Source organism: Aulonocara stuartgranti, assembly GCF_965226115.1.
Source record: "Aulonocara stuartgranti genome assembly, chromosome: 4".
Lineage (NCBI taxonomy): Eukaryota > Metazoa > Chordata > Actinopteri > Cichliformes > Cichlidae > Aulonocara > Aulonocara stuartgranti.
In genome coordinates this window covers 19242622-19265790 of record NC_138942.1, presented here as the reverse complement: position 1 = coordinate 19265790, position 23169 = coordinate 19242622, and the positions used below count along the sequence as shown (strand labels likewise).

Below are 23169 nucleotides of genomic sequence, written 5' to 3'. Positions count from 1 at the left end.
CAAGCAATCTACTTTGCGACCCCGGCGTTCTGCAAGCCACACTTTTAGATCCATCCATTCTTGTGGAATTTTCTCTTTCTCTTCTGCATCTAGCAAACAGGCAAAATGTGTGACAAGATAATCCACCTCTTCATCCCCATAATTTGCTAGTTCTTCTCTGGGGTAGGGAAGAGTGGAAGGGTCAAAAACCTTGAAACAAGAGAGAGGCTTTTCATGGAGATTTTTAAATCTGTTGTCCGTGTACTTGACTGTGTTGTCAATAATCTTCTGGATCTCTGCACCAAAGGTGTCTTTGTCTGTTCCCTCACCTCTTCTAGCAGGTCGCTGACTTTTTGTTAGCTGAGTTCCACAGTAGCAAATGCTACCATCCTGGTTCGCTGTGAACTTTGTGTCCAAGGTTTTCTGATATTCTCCTGGTTTTGTTTTTAGGCTGAGTAAGCGTGATGTTGTGCTCTCAACTAACTGATTTGTTCGTGTGATGTTTAGGTTATCATGCTGAAAATCAGTAGAGCACTTGGATAAGATGGTACTGTAGTCCAACATGAAATGCAGGAAGTGAACAAATTTCTCAGTCTTCATCTCCTGCACCACCCCCTTAGCCTTGGCTGCATCCTCGGCTTTGACATCACTTCCTTCTGCCATGTTCTCCATATGAACAACAGTGGGAGTGTAATTTTTTTCCACAGCCTTTAGACATCTCAGCCGGCTTGGAAGCCACCGTGTGCTCTTCAGCCCACTGAAATGTGCCAGCCTCTCATTTAGCAGTTCACTTATTTCTGTCAGCTCTCTTCGCTTCTTTGGGGAATAGTAGTACATCTTAAAGATGGTTTTCAGTGTATCTTCAAATTTCACCAGGTACTCACAGCCTTTCACGCTATCCAGCACGGCTAGCTCTAGTTTGTGTGCCACACAGTGGATTGTTATGATGTGGGGTATCCTCTGTTTCAGTCTCCCAGCTACTCCTGTTTTCTCACCCATCATCACTGCAGCACCATCAAAATTTGCACACACTACTTTCTTTTTCCATGTGTCCTCTCTGATACCCATGGTGTTCACTGCTTCATCAATAGCCTCTAAAATACCTGCAGCATTTGCACTCTTGACTGGCTGACATTTGATCATGTATGTGGCTATGTCACCATTATCCCTCACATACCTGACGTGAACCAACTCCTGTTCTATTATACCAGTGTCTGTACTGCCATCTGCAAGAATGGATAAGAACCTGCTTTCTTGAATTTCCTTTTCAATCTGGTCTCTTGAAGTTTGTGCTATTGCTCCAATAAACTCTCTGCAAGCATGGTCATTGAGGTAAGTGGAACCAAGATCTAGGCCATTTGCTTTCTGAAGTTTGCAAAGACTGCTAAATTTTGCCAGTGGTAGTTCACTCTTTGCAACATAGTACGCAGTTCTAAACAGCTTTTTCAGGACTTCTTGTTGTGCTTGGTTTATTTTTAGTATGGTTTTTGCAATTGGTGTTTGTTCTGGGACAGATGCTGCAGACTGAGCACCAATGCATTTCTTGTGATGCAGAGATTTCTCATGAGTTCTGATGGGGTCTTTCCTAAAATTACTGGTCCCAGTAACAAAGGCGCTTGTCGACTCAGCAATAGAGGGAAACTCACGACACACCTGGCAGAACATTATAAGATAAGATAAGATAAGATAAGATAACCTTTATTAGTCCCACACGTGGGAAATTTGTTTTGTCACAGCAGGAAGTGGACAGTGCAAAAGTTATGAGGCAAAAATTAGAATACAATAAGAATAAATACAGTACACAACTGTACAGAATAGAATAAAATACTATATACAGTAGAATAAAATAAAATAAATATACAATAAGATAAAAATAGAATACAAATACAAATACTATATACAACTGAGTAAAAATACAACGATGACAGAAAGGATTATTGCACTTAGTATTATTGCATATGTATGGATGTGTGTGCTTGATCAGTTAAAGTCTTTATTATGGAGTCTGACAGCAGTGGGGAGGAAAGACCTGCGATTATGCGATTATGTTATTTACCTTGTCATATTCTAGCCACAGAAATTCTTTTGTCCATGAATCCAAAAAACTGCGCTTTCTTTTTGCCTCGTAATCTGATTTATCATAACTTTTCCGCTTTGTGGTAGGCCTTTCTTTGCCTGTCCCTTCTTCATCCTGACCTGTCTTTTTTGGCTCAGCAGAACTAAAATACCTGCGTAAATCCATCTGTCTTTACACATGCCAGAGATTTTTTTTTTTAATTCTCTGCGCAGTCAACCTCTAGCACGTTTAAGCTTGCTGCGGGAGATTTCACGTGCCACGTTTGAAGAGTAAGCTAGTGAGTGATGTTGTGTCCTGTCTGACTATACCATATTGCACCACTAGAGGGTGGTGTCGTGAAATAAGAGGTAAGTGCAGTCGGGAAATTGTAGAGTTAGAATATAGTTAAGACGGCTATCTGATAACTCGATATGTCTCCCTGTTACCTCTACGATGTAAAGTTATGTGCTGCATTCATTAAAGAGCACTGTTCTTTGATGAGGACTCAGCTAATTACTCAGCTACATTTGCGAAAGAAAGCAAAGGCATTGTCATATATTTTTACTTCCTATGATAGCCCGACGGGCAGGGCTGAGATAGATTTTGGTAGCCCGACTGGAAATATCACTAGCCCCGGGACGTCGGGCTAGCGATTTTGCGAGCCCTGCACTATGATGCCTGGCAGAAGCTTCCATCTGGTACTGAGGCAGGTTATTAGCTGGTAGTTGGATGGGACAAGTCCTTTCTGGGGATCAGGACTGTCCAGCCTACAGTTAGCTATTCTGGGTGTCTCTCGTTGATTAGCAGCTGGTTCATTTGTGCTGCCAGATACTCATGGAGTGCAGTCAGCTTCTTTAGCTAGGCCTGAATTATGTTGGGGCCTGGTTCTGTCCAGCTCTTCATACTGGAGACCCTTTCTTGGATGTTTTCCACTGTGATGTTACTGGACCATGTTCACGGAGGTTGCCATGAGCTATTGTTAGCTATTGCACTAGCCAATGAGCATTGACTTTATGGGTTGTGCCCTTCTCCCATACGCTCTTCCAGTTCCATCTCCACCCTTGGATGTGCTGTTCTCATACTGTTCCCCTGCCACTGAGCGTACAGCTTGGATGGTTCCATGGTGTCCAGCTGGTTTATTCTCCTGCCTTCCATGTCTCTGGTATACCTCTTCAATCATCTGGCCAAGGCTGTGAGTCTTTACCTGGAGGGTTCCAAGGCCTAAAGTATGGGTAGTTTTCTGTACTTCTTATCAGCTTCTCAGGGTTCAAATTTCGATCTTCACCAAGATTCCATCTTTCAGGTTAGTTTCTATTCCATTCAATGCTCCTTCTTCCATCACACCTGGGGCTTGGTACAAAATCTCAGGTGGGGGCAATGATATCTCCCCCCTGAATTGTTGTCCTGTCTCTCCCTTGCATTTGTGTTGTACCTCGTCGATCTCCAGCTGTGATAGCGGGTCCTTCTTCTCTTTTTTTTGAATGTTGGAACACTGAGCTACTAATTCTTTCACCGTCAGACTGGATGCTGGGTATCGAAGATTCCATAGGTCCCACATCCTCTTCATGTAACACCTTCCGCTGAGGTTACTTGAATATATTGAATGAATGTCTGAAAAAACCTAAAATGAAAGCTAATGTTACAGAGGCTTTGGTATGTTTTAGATTGTTAATATTATAGCATGTGATTTCGCTACAAGAAGTCGTACCATGAATAATTTAGCAGGGAAGAAGCATTCCTATGTAATAGAGCTGGGCGATATGAGATTTTTTCATATCACGATATGTTTTTTTCATTTCAGGCGATAACGATATCTATCACGATATAAGCCAAATAACTATATTTGTAAGATTTAAATGTGCCGTTGCTCAAAAGTAAAATGTGAAATAATCAGCAGCTTGTTTTTATTTAAATATTTATTTCCCATAATAAGTTCAACAGGGTAGATGTACTTAAGGAACATGAGACTTTTTCAGATAAATAAAGGCAAATATTGCAAACTACACAAAAGGCAGCCGCTAAAGCGTTTAAGTTTCAAAATAGAACAAACGAAACAGACTAAATTGTCAATTCCACTTAGAAACAAAATATTAATTCTAAAAATAAATCTTAGTTTGTTTTACAGAATAACAGACAAAACTGACTAACTTTTGTCAATATCAAATAAACTGAGAACTAAAAGGAAATTCTCAATCTCTCCTTGTTGTATAGCTGAGCTTTTCAAACAGTTTTAACAGTTACTTTAGTCTGACAAAAGCCGAATGATGAATTAGCGCTTCCAGTCAGAGACTGAGGCTACGTCCACACGTACACGGGTATTTTTGAAAACGGAGATTTTCCGTTTTCGTTTTAAAAAATAATCCCATCCATACATAAAGGCAGAAATGAAGGAAAACGCTGCTATGAACATGCCAAAGCAGCAGGTGGCGCTAGATTCCTAACCGTGCAGAAATGTTGGCCAATCAGAAGTCTAGAAGCCTCGGTGGGAAAAAGTAAACAAAGCTGCGGCATAGAAGCAGAACTGAGTCGTATGTGTGGAGGGACAGTAACTGTGTGTATATGTAAGCATTTAAACACTGCAGAGAGTAGAATTAACAGTAATAGTATTGTAGAAATTCATTTCACCGAAACAATAACGTGGCGCACAGTGTGACGCATGCACCAGTTTATTGTATTTCCAGACTTGCTTTCGGCACAATTTACAGTGCACGCTACTCTGTTTTTTGTCAGACTTGAAATAGCCGAAATACCTTCACACTACAGAACTTCTATGGCTCTTCCGTTTGACAATCTCTCCGGCATTGGAACCATCATCTGTTTTCTCTTCGGTCACGCTCGGTTGATTTTTCTAGTCGGCAAACTCATTTCCTCCATTACCCGCTGGCTGCTTCCCAAACAAACACACGTGCGGCTTGGCACTAGTGCTGTACGTAACAAGTCACGCGACGTGACGCTGCGGCTGTGATTGGTTCGGCTCTGCGCTACTTAGTTTGGATTGGCTGACCTTTTTTTATTTTATTTTTTATTTTTTTTATTTTAAGAGGAGAAGAGCGGCCAGGTCTATCGCGATAGCTTAATTTCTCTATCGAGTAAAAGTTATATCGTGATACATATCGTTATCGTTCTATCGCCCAGCTCTACTATGTAATGAAGACATCATTCTAACAGTAACACGGTTCACTATTTTACTACCGATGATGAAATTCAGTCAGTACATTAGTCAAAAGACCAAATATAGGGAGTGCAGAATTATTAGGCAAGTTGTATTTCTGAGGAATAATTTTATTATAGAACAACAACCATGTTCTCAATGAACCCAAAAAACTCATTAATATCAAAGCTGAATGTTTTTGGAAGTAGTTTTTAGTTTGTTTTTAGTTTTAGCTATTTTAGGGGGATATCTGTGTGTGCAGGTGACTATTACTGTGCATAATTATTAGGCAACTTAACAAAAAACAAATATATACCCATTTCAATTATTTATTTTTACCAGTGAAACCAATATAACATCTCCACATTTACAAATATACATTTCTGACATTCGAAAACAAAACAAAAACAAATCAGCGACCAATATAGCCACCTTTCTTTGCAAGGACACTCAAAAGCCTGCCATCCATGGATTCTGTCAGTGTTTTGATCTGTTCACCATCAACATTGGGTGCAGCAGCAACCACAGCCTCCCAGACACTGTTCAGAGAGGTGTACTGTTTTCCCTCCTTGTAAATCTCACATTTGATGATGGACCACAGGTTCTCAATGGGGTTCAGATCAGGTGAACAAGGTGGCCATGTCATTAGTTTTTCTTCTTTTATACCCTTTCTTGCCAGCCACGCTGTGGAGTACTTGGACGCGTGTGATGGAGCATTGTCCTGCATGAAAATCATGTTTTTCTTGAAGGATGCAGACTTCTTCCTGTACCACTGCTTGAAGAAGGTGTCTTCCAGAAACTGGCAGTAGGACTGGGAGTTGAGCTTGACTCCATCCTCAACCCGAAAAGGCCCCACAAGATCATCTTTGATGATAGCAGCCCAAACCAGTACTCCACCTCCACCTTGCTGGCGTCTGAGTCGGACTGGAGCTCTCTGCCCTTTACCAATCCAGCCACGGGCCCATCCATCTGGCCCATCAAGACTCACTCTCATTTCATCAGTCCATAAAACCTTAGAAAAACCATCCATCCATCCATCCATCCATCCTTCTTCATCCGCTTTGTCCGGGGCCGGGTCGCGGGGGCAGCAGCCTAAGCAAAGAGGCCCAGACCTCCCTCTCCCCAGCCACCTCCTCCAGCTTATCCGGGGGAATACCAAGGCGTTCCCAGGCCAGCCGAGAGATGTAATCTCTCCAGCGTGTCCTGGGTCTGCCCCGGGGCCTCCTCCCGGTGGGACATGCCTGGAACACCTCACCCAGGAGGCGCCCAGGGGGCATCCTTGTCAGATGCCCGAACCACCTCAGCTGGCTCCTTTCGATGTGGAGCAGCAGCTGCTCTACTCTGAGCCCCTCCCGGATGGCCGAACTTCTCACCCTATCTCTAAGGGAGAGGCCAGCCACCCTTCGGAGGAAGCTCATTTCTGCCGCTTGTATCCGCGATCTCGTTCTTTCGGTCACTACCCACAGCTCGTGGCCATAGGTGAGGGTAGGGACGTAGATCGACCGGTAAATTGAGAGCTTCGCTTTTACACTCAGCTCCCTCTTCACCACGACGGACCGGTGCAGCGTCCACATTACTGCAGCTGCAGCCCCAATCCGTCTGTCAATCTCCGGCTCCCTTCTCCCATCACTCGCGAACAAGACCCCGAGATACTTGAACTCCTCCACTTGGGGCAGGAACTCATCCCCGACCCGGAGTGGGCACTCTACCCTTTTCCGGCTGAGAACCATGGCCTCAGATTTGGAGGTGCTGATCCTCATTCCCGCTGCTTCACACTCGGCTGCGAACCGTTCCAGTGCGAGCTGGAGGCCCTCACCCGATGAAGCCAACAGAACCACATCATCTGCAAAAATCAGAGATGAGATTCTGAGGCCACCAAAGCGAAAGCCCTCCGCCACTTGGCTGTGCCTAGAAATCCTGTCCATAAAAATTATGAACAGAACCGGAGACAAAGGGCAGCCCTGGCGGAGCCCATCACCCACCGGGAACGAGTCCGACTTATTGCCGGCAATGCGAACCAAGCTCTTGCAACGGTTGTATAGGGATCGAATGGCCCGTAGCAATGGGCCAGACACCCCATATTCCCGCAACACCTCCCACAGGACACCCCGAGGGACACGGTCGAATGCCTTCTCCAAGTCCACAAAACACATGTAGACTGGTTGGGCAAACTCCCATGCACCCTCAAGTATCCTGGAGAGGATAAAGAGCTGGTCCAGTGTTCCGCGACCAGGACGAAAACCGCATTGTTCCTCCTGTATCCGAGGTTCGACTAACGGACGAACTCTCCTTTCCAGCACCCTGGCATAGACTTTCCCAGGGAGGCTGAGGAGTGTGATCCCCCTGTAGTTGGAACACACCCTCCGGTCCCCTTTCTTAAAGATGGGGACCACCACCCCGGTCTGCCAGTCCACAGGTACTGCCCCTGATCTCCACGCAACATTGCAGAGGCGTGTCAACCAGGACAGCCCTACAACGTCCAGAGCCTTCAGAAAAACCAGTCTTGAGATATTTCTTGGCCCAGTCTTGACGTTTCAGCTTGTGTGTCTTGTTCAGTGGTGGTCGTCTTTCAGCCTTTCTTACCTTGGCCATGTCTCTGAGTATTGCACACCTTTTGCTTTTGGGCACTCCAGTGATGTTGCAGCTCTGAAACATGGCCAAACTGGTGGCAAGTGGCATCTTGGCAGCTGCACGCTTGACTTTTCTCAGTTCATGGGCAGTTATTTTGCGCCTTGGTTTTTCCACACGCTTCTTGCGACCCTGTTGACTATTTTGAATGAAACGCTTGATTGTTCGATGATCACGCTTCAGAAGCTTTGCAATTTTGCAACTGCTGCATCCCTCTGCAAGATATCTCACTTTTTTTGACTTTTCTGAGCCTGTCAAGTCCTTCTTTTGACCCATTTTGCCAAAGGAAAGGACGTTGCCTAATAATTATGCACACCTGATATAGGGTGTTGATGTCATTAGACCACACCCCTTCTCATTACAGAGATGCACATCACCTAATATGCTTAATTGGTAGTAGGCTTTCGAGCCTATACAGCTTGGAGTAAGACAACATGCATGAAGAGGATGAAGTGGACAAAATACTCATTTGCCTAATAATTCTGCACTCCCTGTATATGGATCCTTTAACTGACCGTTAGTTGGCACTGGGAATATGATGGGCACACCATGCAGTTAATGGGATCCTACCATTAACTGAAAGAGAGAAGGGGGGCAGAAGTTCCGAAGACAGCAAGTGTAGTGGTACAGTCGAGGTATACAGAGAGATGGGGAGCTGGATTTAAATGCAAGCGTGTTAGGAAAATTTAATAAACGAATGAAAACTTAAAATGATCAGCATCTGACTGCATGTCAGTGATATTGGGTGTCTGAATGTCTAAATAAGTCTCATAGGCCTAAATGCAAGTTTTAAGACATTTATAATTCCTGTTTGACCTGCTGCGCACCAAAAACAAGCACAAGCAGAAATTTTGGACTTTTTACTGTATTTTCATAAGTTTTACAGCTTTTCCTACTGATAAAAACCTCCATTACGGACATTCATAATACACCAAGCAATTAAGCAATAAACAATTAACCTGTCAAACCTGAATGCCCACACTACTGGAAGCAAGAGGGAGAACATCTGGTTTAAAGGGATGCATCACCAGATCTGTTATTTAAATATAGACGTGTGGTATCCACAGAAACATCAGAATCTCAGATAAAAGCTTACAAAACCATTTCAACAACCACCAAGCAGATACAACAGCAAACGATTAAAGAGCACAAGAGGACATTCTAATGAACTCCCAGTTGCCTTGGCTATTTTGCTTTCACCACAATAAAATCACACTGCTGCACTGCTCTAAGTCTCTGCGTGTTTTGTTTCCCACCAAAAATCTTTATTTTCTGCATTATTCAGAAAATATACAAGTGAACGGTATTGTCAGCCTCTGTTTTTTTTTCCCCCAAAAAAGAAAGCCTAATTTCTGCTATTCAGTACTGAAGGAACTTTCACAAATCATGTCAAATTGCACAAAGCTAAGTTATGTCTGTTTCTCACTTTCTAATATAGAAATTTTTGCTAGACAGTGAATTTTATACATGGATTTCTTAGAATTTAAGTCCAAAGAGCTGTGCTGACAGATTGCTTTCTTTGTTGCAGCATTTTGTTTATCACTTAGAAAAACAGTAAAATGTGTACCTTTTTCACACTGACAGAAAGGGGAGTTTCACTGGTTGAGCCCACTTAAGATCAAAGTGGTCTGTATGCGGCCCATGATGTAAAATGAGTTCGACACCCCTGGTTGATACAGTACAAACATTTTCTATAGAATTATGTCTTCATTACTTAGGAATACTGCTTTCTGCTGACTTATTCATAGTGCTATATCACATGCTATAATATTTCATAACTAAAACACAAGATAGCGAATGAGCCTCTGTAATGTAATGCCAGTTTTTATTCAATATATTTAGATATTCATTCAATTGATCAAGGTATATAGTCAGACTTTTATTGTAATACACACTACCACTGAACCCAATGGCATTCAACCAGTACTGATCCTGAAACAATACAATGGCAAAAAACAAAACACAAAACCACTAACTTAAAAATAAATTATTAATATTTTCTAACTATTATTATGAATAAACAAAAACTTAGATGTACTCATCATGGAAATGTATAGGGTGATTTGTTTTCTCACTGTGCGATTAGTGCTGAGATTTACAGTCAATGTGCTTTCTATCTATTATTTTAATATTTTTTTAAGTATTGTTTATATGTCGTTAGTTTTTCTTATTTGTTTTTGACAGTGATTTAATACATTTATAACAGCAAAATCAAAAAGTAATAATTGTTATTGATTTTTTTAAACAACAACAACAGCAAAAACGGTGCTATATCAATATACCTTCTTGGCAGATGCATATGTACATTTCATGACTACCAGAACCATCATGGTTTAAGCATAAATTGATTGTTTATAACCGGTGAGATTGAGCTGCATACTTGTGAATACCTACTTTTTAGTTGCTTGCAGTGCTAAAGAACATTGTCTTTGCATAAAGAGATCGGCATACATTGACAAGATAGCTGAAATCTGGGTCAGATCTCAGCTACACACCTACAAAGTTTCATGACTGTATCGTTGCAGCGTGAGTGCACTGACTAATCTGTCCACTGAAAGACAGACATGCAGCTTTTGAAAAGTACTCAAAACCAACTTTGCGGTTGTCTCAGCATCAATAGGGGTCCCCAGGACTACATTTTTCTACAATGATGCAAACACAGTCATGCAAGGTGAAAACAACACCAACCATGGTGTTGCCACTGGTAATAAAATAATAGCTATAAATATTTTTAATAAATACACTTACTGATTTCTACTGTAGCACTTCTACTGTACCTTTTAGAACACTGTGGAAACAATTGCCAGTCCTCACTATTAATTTAACTCCAAGGTTAATTAGAGAAAGGACTTGATGAGAAGTCCTTTAAAATTGCCCAAATTAAAATTGTTCTTTAGCTATTGGACACTTTTCTTAATGTTTCTTGGACAACTGTCTGTCATTTAGACGTTTCTCCCATTGAAAACGCTACATCCAGATGAACAGGATCAGAATGGGATTTATTTACCTGGATGATTGAGCATGCATCAAAACATCATTTAGATGTTGTTTCACACTCATGAGTCCTCAGGTAGGTACACAGGTAGACCTGATAGACATTATATTACCCAAAGTATTTGCTTATCTGCCTTCTTACACATATGAATTGAACTGAAGTGATATCCCATTCTTAATCCATAAGGTTTAATATGATGTATGACGCTTTGCAGCTCTAACAGCTTCAACTTTTCTGGGAAGCCTTTTGACAAGGTTTAGGAGTGTGTTTATGGGACGTTCTGACCATCAGGCACTGATGTTGGACGTAAAGGTCTTGCTCAGAGTTTCTGCTCTAATTCACTCCAAAGGTGATCTTTTGGGTTGCCAGTGAAGTTCCACACCAAACTCACTCATTTCTGTCTATATGAAGCTTTCTTTGCGCACTGGTGCAAAGTCATGTCTAATGCAAAGTCATGTTAGAACAGGAATCCTCAAACTGTTCACAAAAATTTGGGAACATGAAATTGTCCAAAATGTCTTGGTATGCAGAAGCATTAAGAGTTCATTTCACTGGATCTAAGGGGCCAAGCCCAACTCCTGCAAAACAACCCTCCACCAACCCCTCCACCAAACTTTACTTGCACTTTTCTGGAGTCCAGTGGCATTGAGCTTGGTGATGTAAGGCTTGGATGCAACTGCTTGTCCTTGGAAACCCATTCCATGAAACTCTCTACTGACTGTTTTTGAGCTATTCTGAAGGCTACATGAAGTATGGAGGTCTACAGGGATTGACTTTGCAAAAGTTGGAAACCTCTGCATACTATGCACCTCAACATTTACTGACCCCACTCTGTGATTATACATGGGCTACTACTTCGTGCCTAAGTTGCTGTCATTCCCAGTCACTTCCACATTGTTATAATACCACTAATAGCTGATTGCGGAATATTTAGTAGCAAGAAAATTTACTAGTGGGACTTGTTGCACAGATGCCATCATATCACAGTACCATGCTTAAATTCTCTGAGCTACCTGAGAGTGACCCATTCTTTCAAAAATGTGGTAGGAACAATGAACATGCCTAGGTGCTTGATTTTACTGTATATGCGTTTTGCCTTGGAAGTGAATGGAATGCCTGAACCTCAGTGATTTGGATGGACAAATTATTTCTTTTGGCAATATAGTGTGCAACCCAGTATTAGCAAAGCAAAAGGTATATATGGGCCAAGGATTTCAGAGAATGGTTGACTGCAAAATGTCTCTGTAGGTTCTCAGTCATCTAGGTAATGGTAGTTTTGTGTTTGCTTGTTTTTTTGAAAACCTTATCACGGAAGATGATAGGTAAAACATCTTCAAAAACCTAAAGATGTTGCTTTGTTCCCATGTTGATGCAAATGATTTTTCATCAAAATAATAAAATGTGGATTTTTTTTTTCATTTTTAAAAAGTTTTACCTCCGAACCTTAGACAGTTCTTTTTATGTTGATCTAAACAGATTCCAACTAAACTGACGACACATTGCACTTTGATATGATCTCAGTTATTATATTTCTTTTCTTAATTTTTGTTTTCAAAAACAGAAGAACATTTGTAAAAACAGCACAAATAGGATAATATTTGCGGAAACAAGACAGATTACTAAAAAGACTAGATCAGCTGGATATTAAGATGTGACTCTTTGAGATGTTTAATGCATAAGAGCAAAAGCTGAGGCTGTGTTTAAGAAGATCAAGAAAGAAAATAATCAAAGAGAAAATACAAATTAATAAATAACTGGTAGTAATAATGAATATAACAATAACCAGATTGGCAGCCTGTCCAGGGTATACCCTGCCTCTCACCCTGTGACAGCTGGGATATGTGCGAGCTATCCGTGACCCAGAATTGGATAAGTGAAAGAAAATGTATCTATCCATGGATGAATAACAAAAATTATTATATATACAATAATTTCCCCATTTTTGGATAAATAAGTGCATTATTGTAAAGTTACAATGCTATTAAGGTTACAATGATAAGGAGGAAATGTATTGGTGAGAAATGTATTGGGGTGACACTCCTGAAATGATTCTGCATTTGTCCTACTCCCTTTCATTGAAGGAAACTTCAATGAAGTGAAAAAATATATATAAAGGAGGCATGATCAGAGGCCCCTGGGTAACTTGAGGGGCCAAGACCAGAAGACCAGTGAAAATGTTGATTTGTGTATTAGAGACTTTCCTCAGTTTTAATAGTTACCAAGGTTGACATTAGGGGGCCAATTCCAGTCAATTCCACTGATTGCTGATTACCTGTTTCTCAGGTAATCAGCAATCAGTTAACTTCAGTAACACAGATGAAGTCACTGCTGAACCCATGCCTTGCCTGTTATTTTATTTCAGACTGAATGTGCTGAAAGTATGCAATGCAAATCAAAGTAAAACAAACTCACGTTCAAATCTTAATGCTCTACATCAGATTATTACCAGAAGAAGCACTGAGTTGAAATTCATCAGCAACTTTCTTACATTTGTCTTCAAAAGGTTTAACCTCCTAAGACTCGAACTCTTCCACGGCATGCATTTTTAATTTCTCTTTGATATTTGAGCATATTGGGGCCCGATGAATGTAAAAACAAAGAATTACGAGATATTTTTTTTTACCTCATTTTTGTTTCTGAGAAAAATGAAAGCCACATATGAGGACATTCGTTTAAAGTTTAGATGGAACAGTAGCAGTATAACGTCCTCGTAAGTGGATATCAGGCACTTGTAGAGCAAAATTGAGTATTTTGATCTAAATAACCCAAAATGATGTCCACATATGTGGACGCAAGGTCCTAGGAGGTTAAAATTGATATAACACGTATAAAAAGGCATAAAATATTGAATATTAATTAATTTTTGCTAATTTTTGTGCATAAAATGAAAAGATTAAAACTCATAAAACAATTTTTAAAAAGTGGCTTTCCATTTGATTCAATTTTATATGATGGATTATGCATAAAAAATAGAATTGGGCTGAAAGGTCTAAAGGTCTCTATTACGTATACAGGTTCACGTTTTTTAAAAGTAACTAAGTAACTAATTACTTTTGAAAATAAGTAATGAGTAAAGTAACTGGATTAGTTTTTGGAGAAGTAATCAATAATTAGTTACTATTTACTTCTTTCAAGTAACTTAACCAACTCTGCTACTGACATTTGAGTTAAATAATTCCCAGAATACCATTCGAGAGTCTTTAATTACTTAATGTTGCTTTTCTCCGTATCTTTGCTGACAGGGTCGAGTGAAATTATTAACATTAACATTGTGGGATACTATCCTTTTAGGTACCCACATTGAAATATGCATTTGGCAAAAGCACGTGAACAGAATAGTGCGAGGTTTAAGTGCCAGATGGAATTATTATATTATCAAAGTATATATAGTCATAGGGTTTTCTTGTTCTTATGATGATGTCCACGTTTGGGGAATGTGCTCTTTTGATGGCGTTTATTAACAAACCTGTGATGACACAGGCTTGCGTTTCTGCGTGCACTCTGTGTCCATTCGGATTTTGATTTCGCTGTGCCTCCAGCTTACAGGGTGAAAAAAAGAAAGAATTCATAGAACAGAGCACTCTATAGATAGGGTGCTATAAATAACGCCACTGCACGGTTTATAACTGTATGCCAATTGGGCAAATATGCCTGTATAAGTATCATAGGTTTCACTTGTTTACAGCCAACAAGGGTGCGGCTTTATCGCTACTTTATATGCGCCCGCGGAGTTCACTTAAGTTAAATAAGTACACACACACACAGAGAAACATATACACATACACACGGCCTACTTCCATAGTTCATTTGCGGAGAGGGAGAGAGCAAGATAGAGAGAGAGACTCAGACTAATTCCTCCACGCAGCCTGTGCCAATGCGCAAACAGTCTACGCCGTGGGATAGGTCTCCCCCAAATTGAGGCTGCGCTCTCAACGATCATGCGATTGAATGACGAGCGCGTCATGCTTGTCTTCCTCCTCTGCTGTTCGCTGCGATCGGTGGCTCTGCGTTCCGCAATCCCCTGGGATACTGTACCGCCCTCGATGGCTCTTCTATCGCCGTTCCGCTCCCACTGAATGGCTGTCCGGAGCGAGGAAAAACGAACCAGCGCTCTGCATCAGCTTCCCAGCGAGGGGGTGAGTGTCTTGTTCGGCCGTCAGTCAGTCGGTAGGGTCGTCTGATGATCCACCGGCGGCAGCGGCGGTGGAGGAGGAGAAGAAGGAGGAGTGGGTGGTCACCGTTAGATTTTTTAGGCTGATGGAGCAGGAGGGGGGGGCAGTCCAGCAGAAGCACCAGCAGCAGTGGGGCAATTAAAGTTTGGGATAAGTGCGCGACTTTAAGGGGAAAGCTGGTCCAGGCTGGCACAATCTAAACTTTCTATTGCCCTTTTCAGCCTAACAATAATAATTATAATAAAAATATAGCTCGTTATCAGCAGCGGAGCAGAACACGTTTAACTTAACGAGCCTCACAAAACATGAGAAAATTCAACGGCAGTCCGTTTGTTTCTGTCTCTCGCTTTTTTTTTTTGGCACGGCAGCTCTTGTGAGCGCCGGCTGCAAAAAGAATTGTGCCTTGTTGTGCTCCCCCCACCAACCACCCCCCCTGCTCCGTGCCGCACTGGTTCCGTCTGGCTCGCCCTCAGCTGCTGCGTGTCCTGGGATGACCTGTTGATGTCGGTAGAATGGAGAATGGCAGGGGGAGCGATTTCCCCCGTCGCCAAAATATTTAAATAAGCAACATTTTGGGCCTGACTAACCGGCGTCGCAGCACGGCTACCTCGTCCGCTCGGCCAGTAAGTGCTTTGTTTACCTTTGTGAGTGCGGAAATGCTTGACATTGTGCAGCTGGGGCTGAGTGTGCGCGAGGTGGATGGTGCGCCGGGCGAACCCAAAATATTTTAACTGTGGCGTTAGCTTTAGCCGTTAGCCACCTCCCATAGGCCGTGCTGCGGATGGAAGGAGAGGGCAATCAGATATTTCAGCGCTGACAGCCACTTGGAGGAGGGGGAATGGAGGGGGGATAGGGACTCCCGAAGTGGCCCGATTCCTGTAAAACTACTTTAGATTCGTCTAACCGATTGCCATTTGAGGGCACGTAAACAATCGCACGCCATCCTGGATTCCCCCTTAACGCATCCATGCTGTCCCTACCTCCCAGTAGCCTCCCGGCTGGGTAGGCACGGATCGGACACCCCCAGGTGGGTTAAACAACTCCTTATCCTTCTACACGTTATTTGGCAACACTTTCAGCACAGAGGCACACACATTAAAGGAAAAAAAATCAGAAATGTGAAGTTAAAAAAGTCTGTTTGTAAAACAATCAGCCTTCTTGCTGTGAGGATAAGCAAAAGTCAGGCCTGCCAGGAGCACAGCTATGCAAGCATGGGCGCATATAATGAGGAAATGCCTATAGAGGGAACTGTGTGTGCCAGCTGCATGAGGGGCTTTTCCACATAATGATCTGAAAGGTTTGAACCAACATAAGAGTTTGGTGGAATAAGTTTCAAAATAGGCTGAGAACCAGTCCATCATAACACAACTTAGCCCCCCTTGAAATATTCTAAAGGCTGCTATTAAAAGTGTAAGGTCTTTAGTATGTTGTATGTCTGACCTACTTTCCTCCCAGGGCTGGCTGGTATGAGAGCTAAGCTACAGGGTTAGTTGGGGTGAATTTCATTTGCTCACGCTGTTGCTGCTGCACTCTACTGTATATATTTAAGGACCTGAGATTATTCTTCTCATCCCTACAGGCCCCCGCTGCCCCTCCTTAGTGCACAGGGCCACACACACATGTGCGTGCACACGCTTGCATTCTCGCTCACTGTTGGGGCAAACTGTGCAAACACACCCCTGCTCTCGGCCCAGTGTTTGTGTGTCTTGATGTGCAACCATGTGTGCTTACTGTGGCTCGCCAAACTGTAAACAAGCAGTATTGTCTAATGTCTGTGTGTGACTCAGTGTGCCTTTTGTGGGTTTGTTTGAGTTTGTGTGTGTGCGCATCTGTGTTTTAGTATGAGGGAGAGGGGAGCTTGAGTGAGATGGAGACAAAGAGAGCATTTCTCTTTACCCTGGAGCTTGGCGAGGTCCCAAATGAAAGGCTTTGGATATGATGGGCTGGCTCGCTTCAACCCTCATCAGTCAGTCACACTAAAGTTTGCTTTTTATGCCTCTCACAGGATGGGCTTCAGTCACTTTGCTCTCACATTATCAGATAGTATCTTACACTGATAACGCTCTATGTGTGGGTGCATGTAGGTTCAGCAAGCATTCATGCAACACTTTTAAGTGGTAATATATCTCTGCATTGCAGGCCTGTACCCTCATCTGCGTGCATAGAAATACTTATGACGGGCCTTGTGCTTTAAGTAAGCACGAGCAGTGCAATGCCATGTAGGCTGATCAATGTATCTGTTGTTTGCATTGCTCTTATTGAGGGTACAGAGGGCATATACATGCATGTGAATAGCACCTCCGAAATTGCTGTTTATAGAACGTGCTATCACAAAGCATAGCTGGTGTAACACCATCGAAGCATGTTTACATACCTTCACAGTATCAAGTGAGTAATGTAATATACCCTGCTTATAGCCCTCATAGCCACAGCAGAGGGAACGTTGGCTCATTTTAATTTAATATTGACAGGCATAATCTATCAATCTTAGAGTGGATATGGGGCAAAGGGGGGGCATGTTTGCCTCTGACTGTTGACTGAAGTGAATGGAAACATGCTATGCGGTTTTTGTTTAGGCCACACACACAAACACACGTTTGCACATAGAATACCAGAACATGACCCAGTTATCTGAGGACACGGGATTTTATAGCTCACAGAAGACACAGAAAATAAAAAGGCTTTCAGTAGCTGTTGGTGCTGGGCACCAACAGCTACTGCAAGGTTGAAGTGACGTATAGGATTAATGAAATGTAGATTATCCTGTGGAAGTTTCAACAAAACTTAGTTTGAAATATCAGAGTGCTGCGAGCCTGCCAATACTATTCGGTAGACTGTGCGAAGGAGAAAATGCGGCCCATGTCGTTTGGGTTTTTCAAGAGATATATTGTTTTAATTGTGGGGAACCTTCCTTTAACAGACAGGCATTTCATTATGAATACTTTGGCCTAACAGTAATAAAACAGGCCAGTTAGATTTGCTCGGCGTTTTATTGCATTGTGTTAATGTGAGGTTCTGACATTCCTCAGCTGTTTAGCTTCTCTTTGAGCTTTCTGTCTTTTAACATAGCTGTGTTACATTACACCTTCACCCCACAATGCCTGGGGGGGGAGTCATCACTGCAACGAAACAAGATGAAGCTGAAACATGCGACAGCAATCATGATTAATGCGATGTAACCCACTGAAAAGTGATTCACAAAGAAAGTTTATTATGTATCAAAATGTCACATGAAGAACTACTCCACAGTTGCCGTATAAATATTCTCATTCCGAGTTCTTTGGCAAATCAAAGCGAGATCTGGAGACGGTCTTTCAACATATTGTTTGTAGTGGTGCAGTCAAAGGTCTCCTAACTGTTACCAGTTGCAAGTATAGTGGCGGCCCTGCTCTTTTCTGACCAGCCTCATGGTCAAAGTTTATCCACATATCGGCAAGACCAACAGGAAGGAGCTCATACTTGGTAAATGACGGCGGTTTTCACATGCGATTATATCTTTGCCCGTTCTCACACGTGGCCTAGCTGAAACATGCAGGAGGCAGCACCCGAGGCATCAACTCTCTTAGCATGAGTTTGCCAATTACTTATTACATATTAGAAGTTCTAACATGGAGCGCACTGAAAGTTTAGTTTAGTGTGGTCTCCTTATTGAACAGGCTTTCAGTTAAGATGTATGAAGAACTGGATTGTGAATATGAAGAATGAATTTACCTGAATTAAAACAAAAATCCTGTGCAAAAAGAAATATATCAACCATCGTTATTTGGGTTGGTTTGATAATAGTTGTAGTTGTTTTGTATGAAAAAGGTCTGATTATACATGTAGTTTGAGTTGGGTGCTCTTCCGTATCATGGGAAAAAATTCCATGGAGAAAAAGAGCGTGTTTGGGGGAGTGGGAATTTGGCTCAGTATTTCCATATATGAAGTCAATCCTGTTTTTCAGTAACCAGCATTTGGATCTATTCACTTCCTCATTTGTCCTCTTTGTTTGTTTCTGCCTGTCTCTATTCATTCCCAACAAGACCTTTTTGGTGGTGTGCATAGGCGCACCATGGCCCAGACCCTCCAGATGGCGATCCCAAACTTCGGCAACAACGTTCTAGAGTGTCTGAATGAGCAGCGGCTGCAGGGACTCTACTGCGATGTGTCCGTGGTGGTCAAGGGCCATGCTTTCAAGGTACTGGTGCACTGTTTCTCTTATTTGCACTCAACTGACTGAAGGTCGTGGTTATAATGAAGAAGAAAAGACCCGAGTGTAAACAAAAAGTCCTGTGGCAGTCGTGCTCCATGGAAAAGGAACGTCATTATTCTTCAGAAGAACTGCTGTTTGGACATTTTCTTTTTTTTTTTTGGGTGGGGGGGATGTTGCAACATGTAACTTTTTGCAGCAGAGGCAGATGATGCATCATTCGGTGTGAATCCACATTTGTGCAAGTTTCTAGCTCCAGTATATAAGATGTTATTAATGTTTGTTTTAAAGATTGTTTTTTACGGGTTACAGGTTTTCTTTCATTTGCTGAGTAGTTTGAGTTATCCTGTCCATTAGAGACAATGTAATTTGTGCATTGTATTCATTCCTCAGTTAAATATTGGCCTCTAACGTTTTGTTTTTTTACCTTCTCTGAGATCTTTCACTTTGAGTAGGGCCTTCTTTTTCAGGGACATTGAAAGAACTCGATTAGTATTTTAAAAATGAAAGTACACTGAAGAGCTACTAAATCAATATGTTAATAAATCATTGGCTGGTTGTAGAACAGGGGTGGGCAACTCCAGGCCTCAAGGGCTGGTGTCCTGCAGGTTTTAGATGTGTCCTTGATCCAACACAGCTGTTTCAAATGACTAAATGACCTGCTCAACTTGTCCTGAAGTTCTCCATAGGGCTGGTAATGAACTCATCATTTGATTCAGGTGCAATGACCCAGGGTGATATCTAAAACCTGCAGGACACCGGCCCTCGAGGCCTGGAGTTGCCCATCCCTGGTATAGAAGCAGTTTACCAAAAGCTGTCAGAAGGGTTAATAATACAGGAAAACAAAGAAAACCCCAATTATCATATAACCCCCTGTGAGCAAGGGCGTTGGCGACAGTGGGAAGAAAAAACTCCCTTTTAGCAGGAAGAAACCTCCATCAGAACCAGGCTTAGGGAGGGGCAGCCATATGCCTATTGCAGTGTAACAAAGGGAGGATTGAGGGTCAGCCAATCAAGCCCTAACTATGTACTTTATTAAAAAGGGAAGTTTTAAACCTAATCTTAAAAGTATTGTTTATTGTTGTTGTTTTTTTTAAACGAAGCTATACCGTGAGAAAATAAATTCTCCAAAACATCTCACTAGCCCTTAATAAATCAGTATATTGTAATATGTAAAATGATTTTTAAATTATGTTTTCTTTTTCTTTTTTTCTTAGGCTCATCGAGCAGTTCTGGCTGCTAGCAGTTCTTATTTCCGGGATCTTTTCAGCAGCAGCAACAACAGCAATGGTGGAGGTGGCGGAAGCAGTGAGGCCGGCCCAGCCGTAGTGGAGCTCCCGCCGGCCGTGCAGCCTCAGAGCTTCCAGCAGATTTTGGCTTTCTGCTACACAGGCCGTCTTAGCATGACGGTGGGGGACCAGTTTCTTCTCATGTATACTGCCGGCTTCTTGCAAATCCAACAGATCATGGAGAAAGGCACTGAATTCTTCCTCAAGGTAAAGCTAAATAGAAATAGAAAGTGAAGTAGCAGAAAACCTAAAGTCATTGTTTCATCAATTTGAACTGGTAAATTACAGGTTGAGATTTCTGTTTTGAGACTTTCTGCAAGGTAAGATCTATCTATTTGCTGACGCAAAGGTGATATATGCATTTATTGGTAGGTATCCTCCCCCAGCTGTGACTCCCAGGGCCTTCATGGAGAGGAGGCCCCACCTTCAGAGCCCCAGAGCCCTGTAACACAGACCAGTAACGGTGCAGCCCGGCCCGCCTCCTGTCTGACGCCGCTCCCTCTGGTATCACGAGTTAAGATGGAGCAGCCAGCGAGCCAACCAGAGGCGGCCACTCCTTACTCAGTGGTTTGCACTCCTGTAGCCAAGCGACTATGGGAGGGTGGCAGCACCCGAGATGGAGGTGGGGTAGGCTCAGGGGGAGGAGGAGGTGCCAGGAAAGCAGCCCGTTATTCCCAGGAGGCAGTGCGGGGCAGCGCTATCCAGAGCCCCGGAGGTCTCGGACTGGCTGTGGGTATGGGTGCCACCACGACCAACCTCGTGGGAATGGTGGCCGGTGGTGGGATTGGTGGCGGTGCCAGCACCAATGGGAATTCTGCAGCAGGGCTTATCATGTCAGAGGGCGCCAGCCCTGGCACCCTGAGTACCTATGCTAGTGACTCACCTATCAGCTACCATGATGACGAAGAAGAAGAGGAGGGGACAGATGAAAGTGCTGAGGAGCAGTACAGACAAATCTGCAACATGTACACCATGTACAGTATGCTCAACATGGGAGCTGCAGGTAATGGACAGAATAGTTATACCAACACATACAAATATATCTAGCTGAAGTTTTTCATTACACCTTGATTACATATTTGTATCCTTTATTTGGTTTGTCGAGACATTGTAACAGCACAAAATATTCTCATAAATATATTTTTATAGTTGATTCGAAATTTTTCCATATGTGGATTTTCTAGCTGCTGGTGAGCGTGTTGAGGCTCTACCAGATAACACGGAGACGCGAGGTCGGATGCGTGGCAGAGATCTTTCATGTCTTCCTGCAGAACTTATTGCCCAAATAGGCAACCGCTGTCACCCCAAACTATACGAGGAAGGAGATCCTGCTGAGAAACTAGAGTTAGTCTCAGGTATGTTTCTCTGTGTGTGTGTGTGTGTACCTAAAGACAGCAATATTTACAACTAAATTTAAAAAAAGAAAAGAAAGAAATTCAAAATGATTAGATTTGAGAGACAAAAATATCCAAATTTCATAGAATTGTCTTGGCTCGCTGTCTCCAAAATGTCAAACTTAACATGAGAAACCTGCAGGTGGGTGACGGATGAAAGAAAAACTGAAACCCTCGACCTTTACACTAAAGGGAATCCAGCAGCTCTGTGATGCTGTTGGGGGGGATGTTTTGCTTTTGTGGTTTAGGTCTGCTTGTATCTTTAGAGGCAAGCAAGGAATAAGAAAGAAAATGCCATGTGTGATCTCCTTTTTCTTATGATGAAACATTTCCTGTTGGGAGTGGTGTCCTCCACCCATCTGCAGAGCGCAAGGGGTCACTGAATAGTTTGGATATAAAACTGATGTTCACTGTTTGGCTTAAATCACCTCTTCTCAGTCGAGTTGAATTGGTTGATGGTTGATGAGAATCAAGCATCTTCTACAGCCATCGTCAACCATCAACAACAAAACAGGAAAAATCTTTTTTCTAGTGAAGTACCAGAGACTGAGAATCTAAAGTGCAGCATAGCTGTTGTGGTGGCCTGATACTGTTGTTGGATTTTCTTCTTTAATTTGTTGTTTGTCCATAAGTGTCAAAACAAAATATTTAGCATGTGGTTTGTAGAAAAAAAAGAAAGAAAAATACTTTGATTCTGCTACAAGTGTATCAAAAATGAAGTCTTTACCTTGATCTAAACTACAGAAATCATAGATACATTTATACCAGACTGTCGTTGGGTCATTATCTGATTCGTAAATATAGCCAAGCTGCTTCAAATCCTGCTTATACTGTGCTGGCAGTGTTTTAGGAATTCTTGTCATGCTGAAAAATTGAGCTGTTCCCAATTAGATGATTTCCAAATGGTTTTGCATAATGGATCAAAATCTGTCAATATATTTCTGTGTTCATATATTTAATCAGTTTTAACAAGATATCTAACACATCTGACTGAAGTGCTTATAGGTTGCAGACACTCAGTGTTGTATCTCTCTCCTGACCTCCTCTATATCATTGTGCATGCTCAGTCCTCCTCCTCTATACACACTGACAACAATTTGAACCAAAGAATTCCAAATTGGGTTCATTACCCCATAAGACCTGTGGATACTGATTTTCAGTCCAGTTCTTGTGTAATTTGGCGTACCTCAGCCTTTTCTCCCAGTGTTGAGTCTACAAGTGGGAATCACCAGATACTCCACAATACGATATTATCACAATGCTTCACTCATGGTACGATATTATTGCAATTTTTAACATTTTGTGACATGCTGAGT

The 23169-nt window shown here is 42.3% G+C and overlaps 1 protein-coding gene across 4 annotated transcripts in view; it reads left to right on the top strand.

Moving 5' to 3' along the window:
• Positions 1-23169, top strand: part of nacc1a (nucleus accumbens associated 1, BEN and BTB (POZ) domain containing a) — a 36070-nt gene that overhangs the window by 3776 nt on the left and 9125 nt on the right. The window contains exons 1-5 of one of the 4 annotated variants that reach the window (XM_082530660.1): positions 14776-14945; positions 19004-19158; positions 20388-20666; positions 20832-21462; positions 21644-21814. In XM_082530660.1, coding sequence (XP_082386786.1) covers positions 19033-19158; positions 20388-20666; positions 20832-21462; positions 21644-21814 — 1207 coding nt within the window. In that variant the 5' untranslated portion in view covers positions 14776-14945; positions 19004-19032. The other 3 variants (XM_082530657.1, XM_082530658.1, XM_082530659.1) reach the window with 3 other exon arrangements.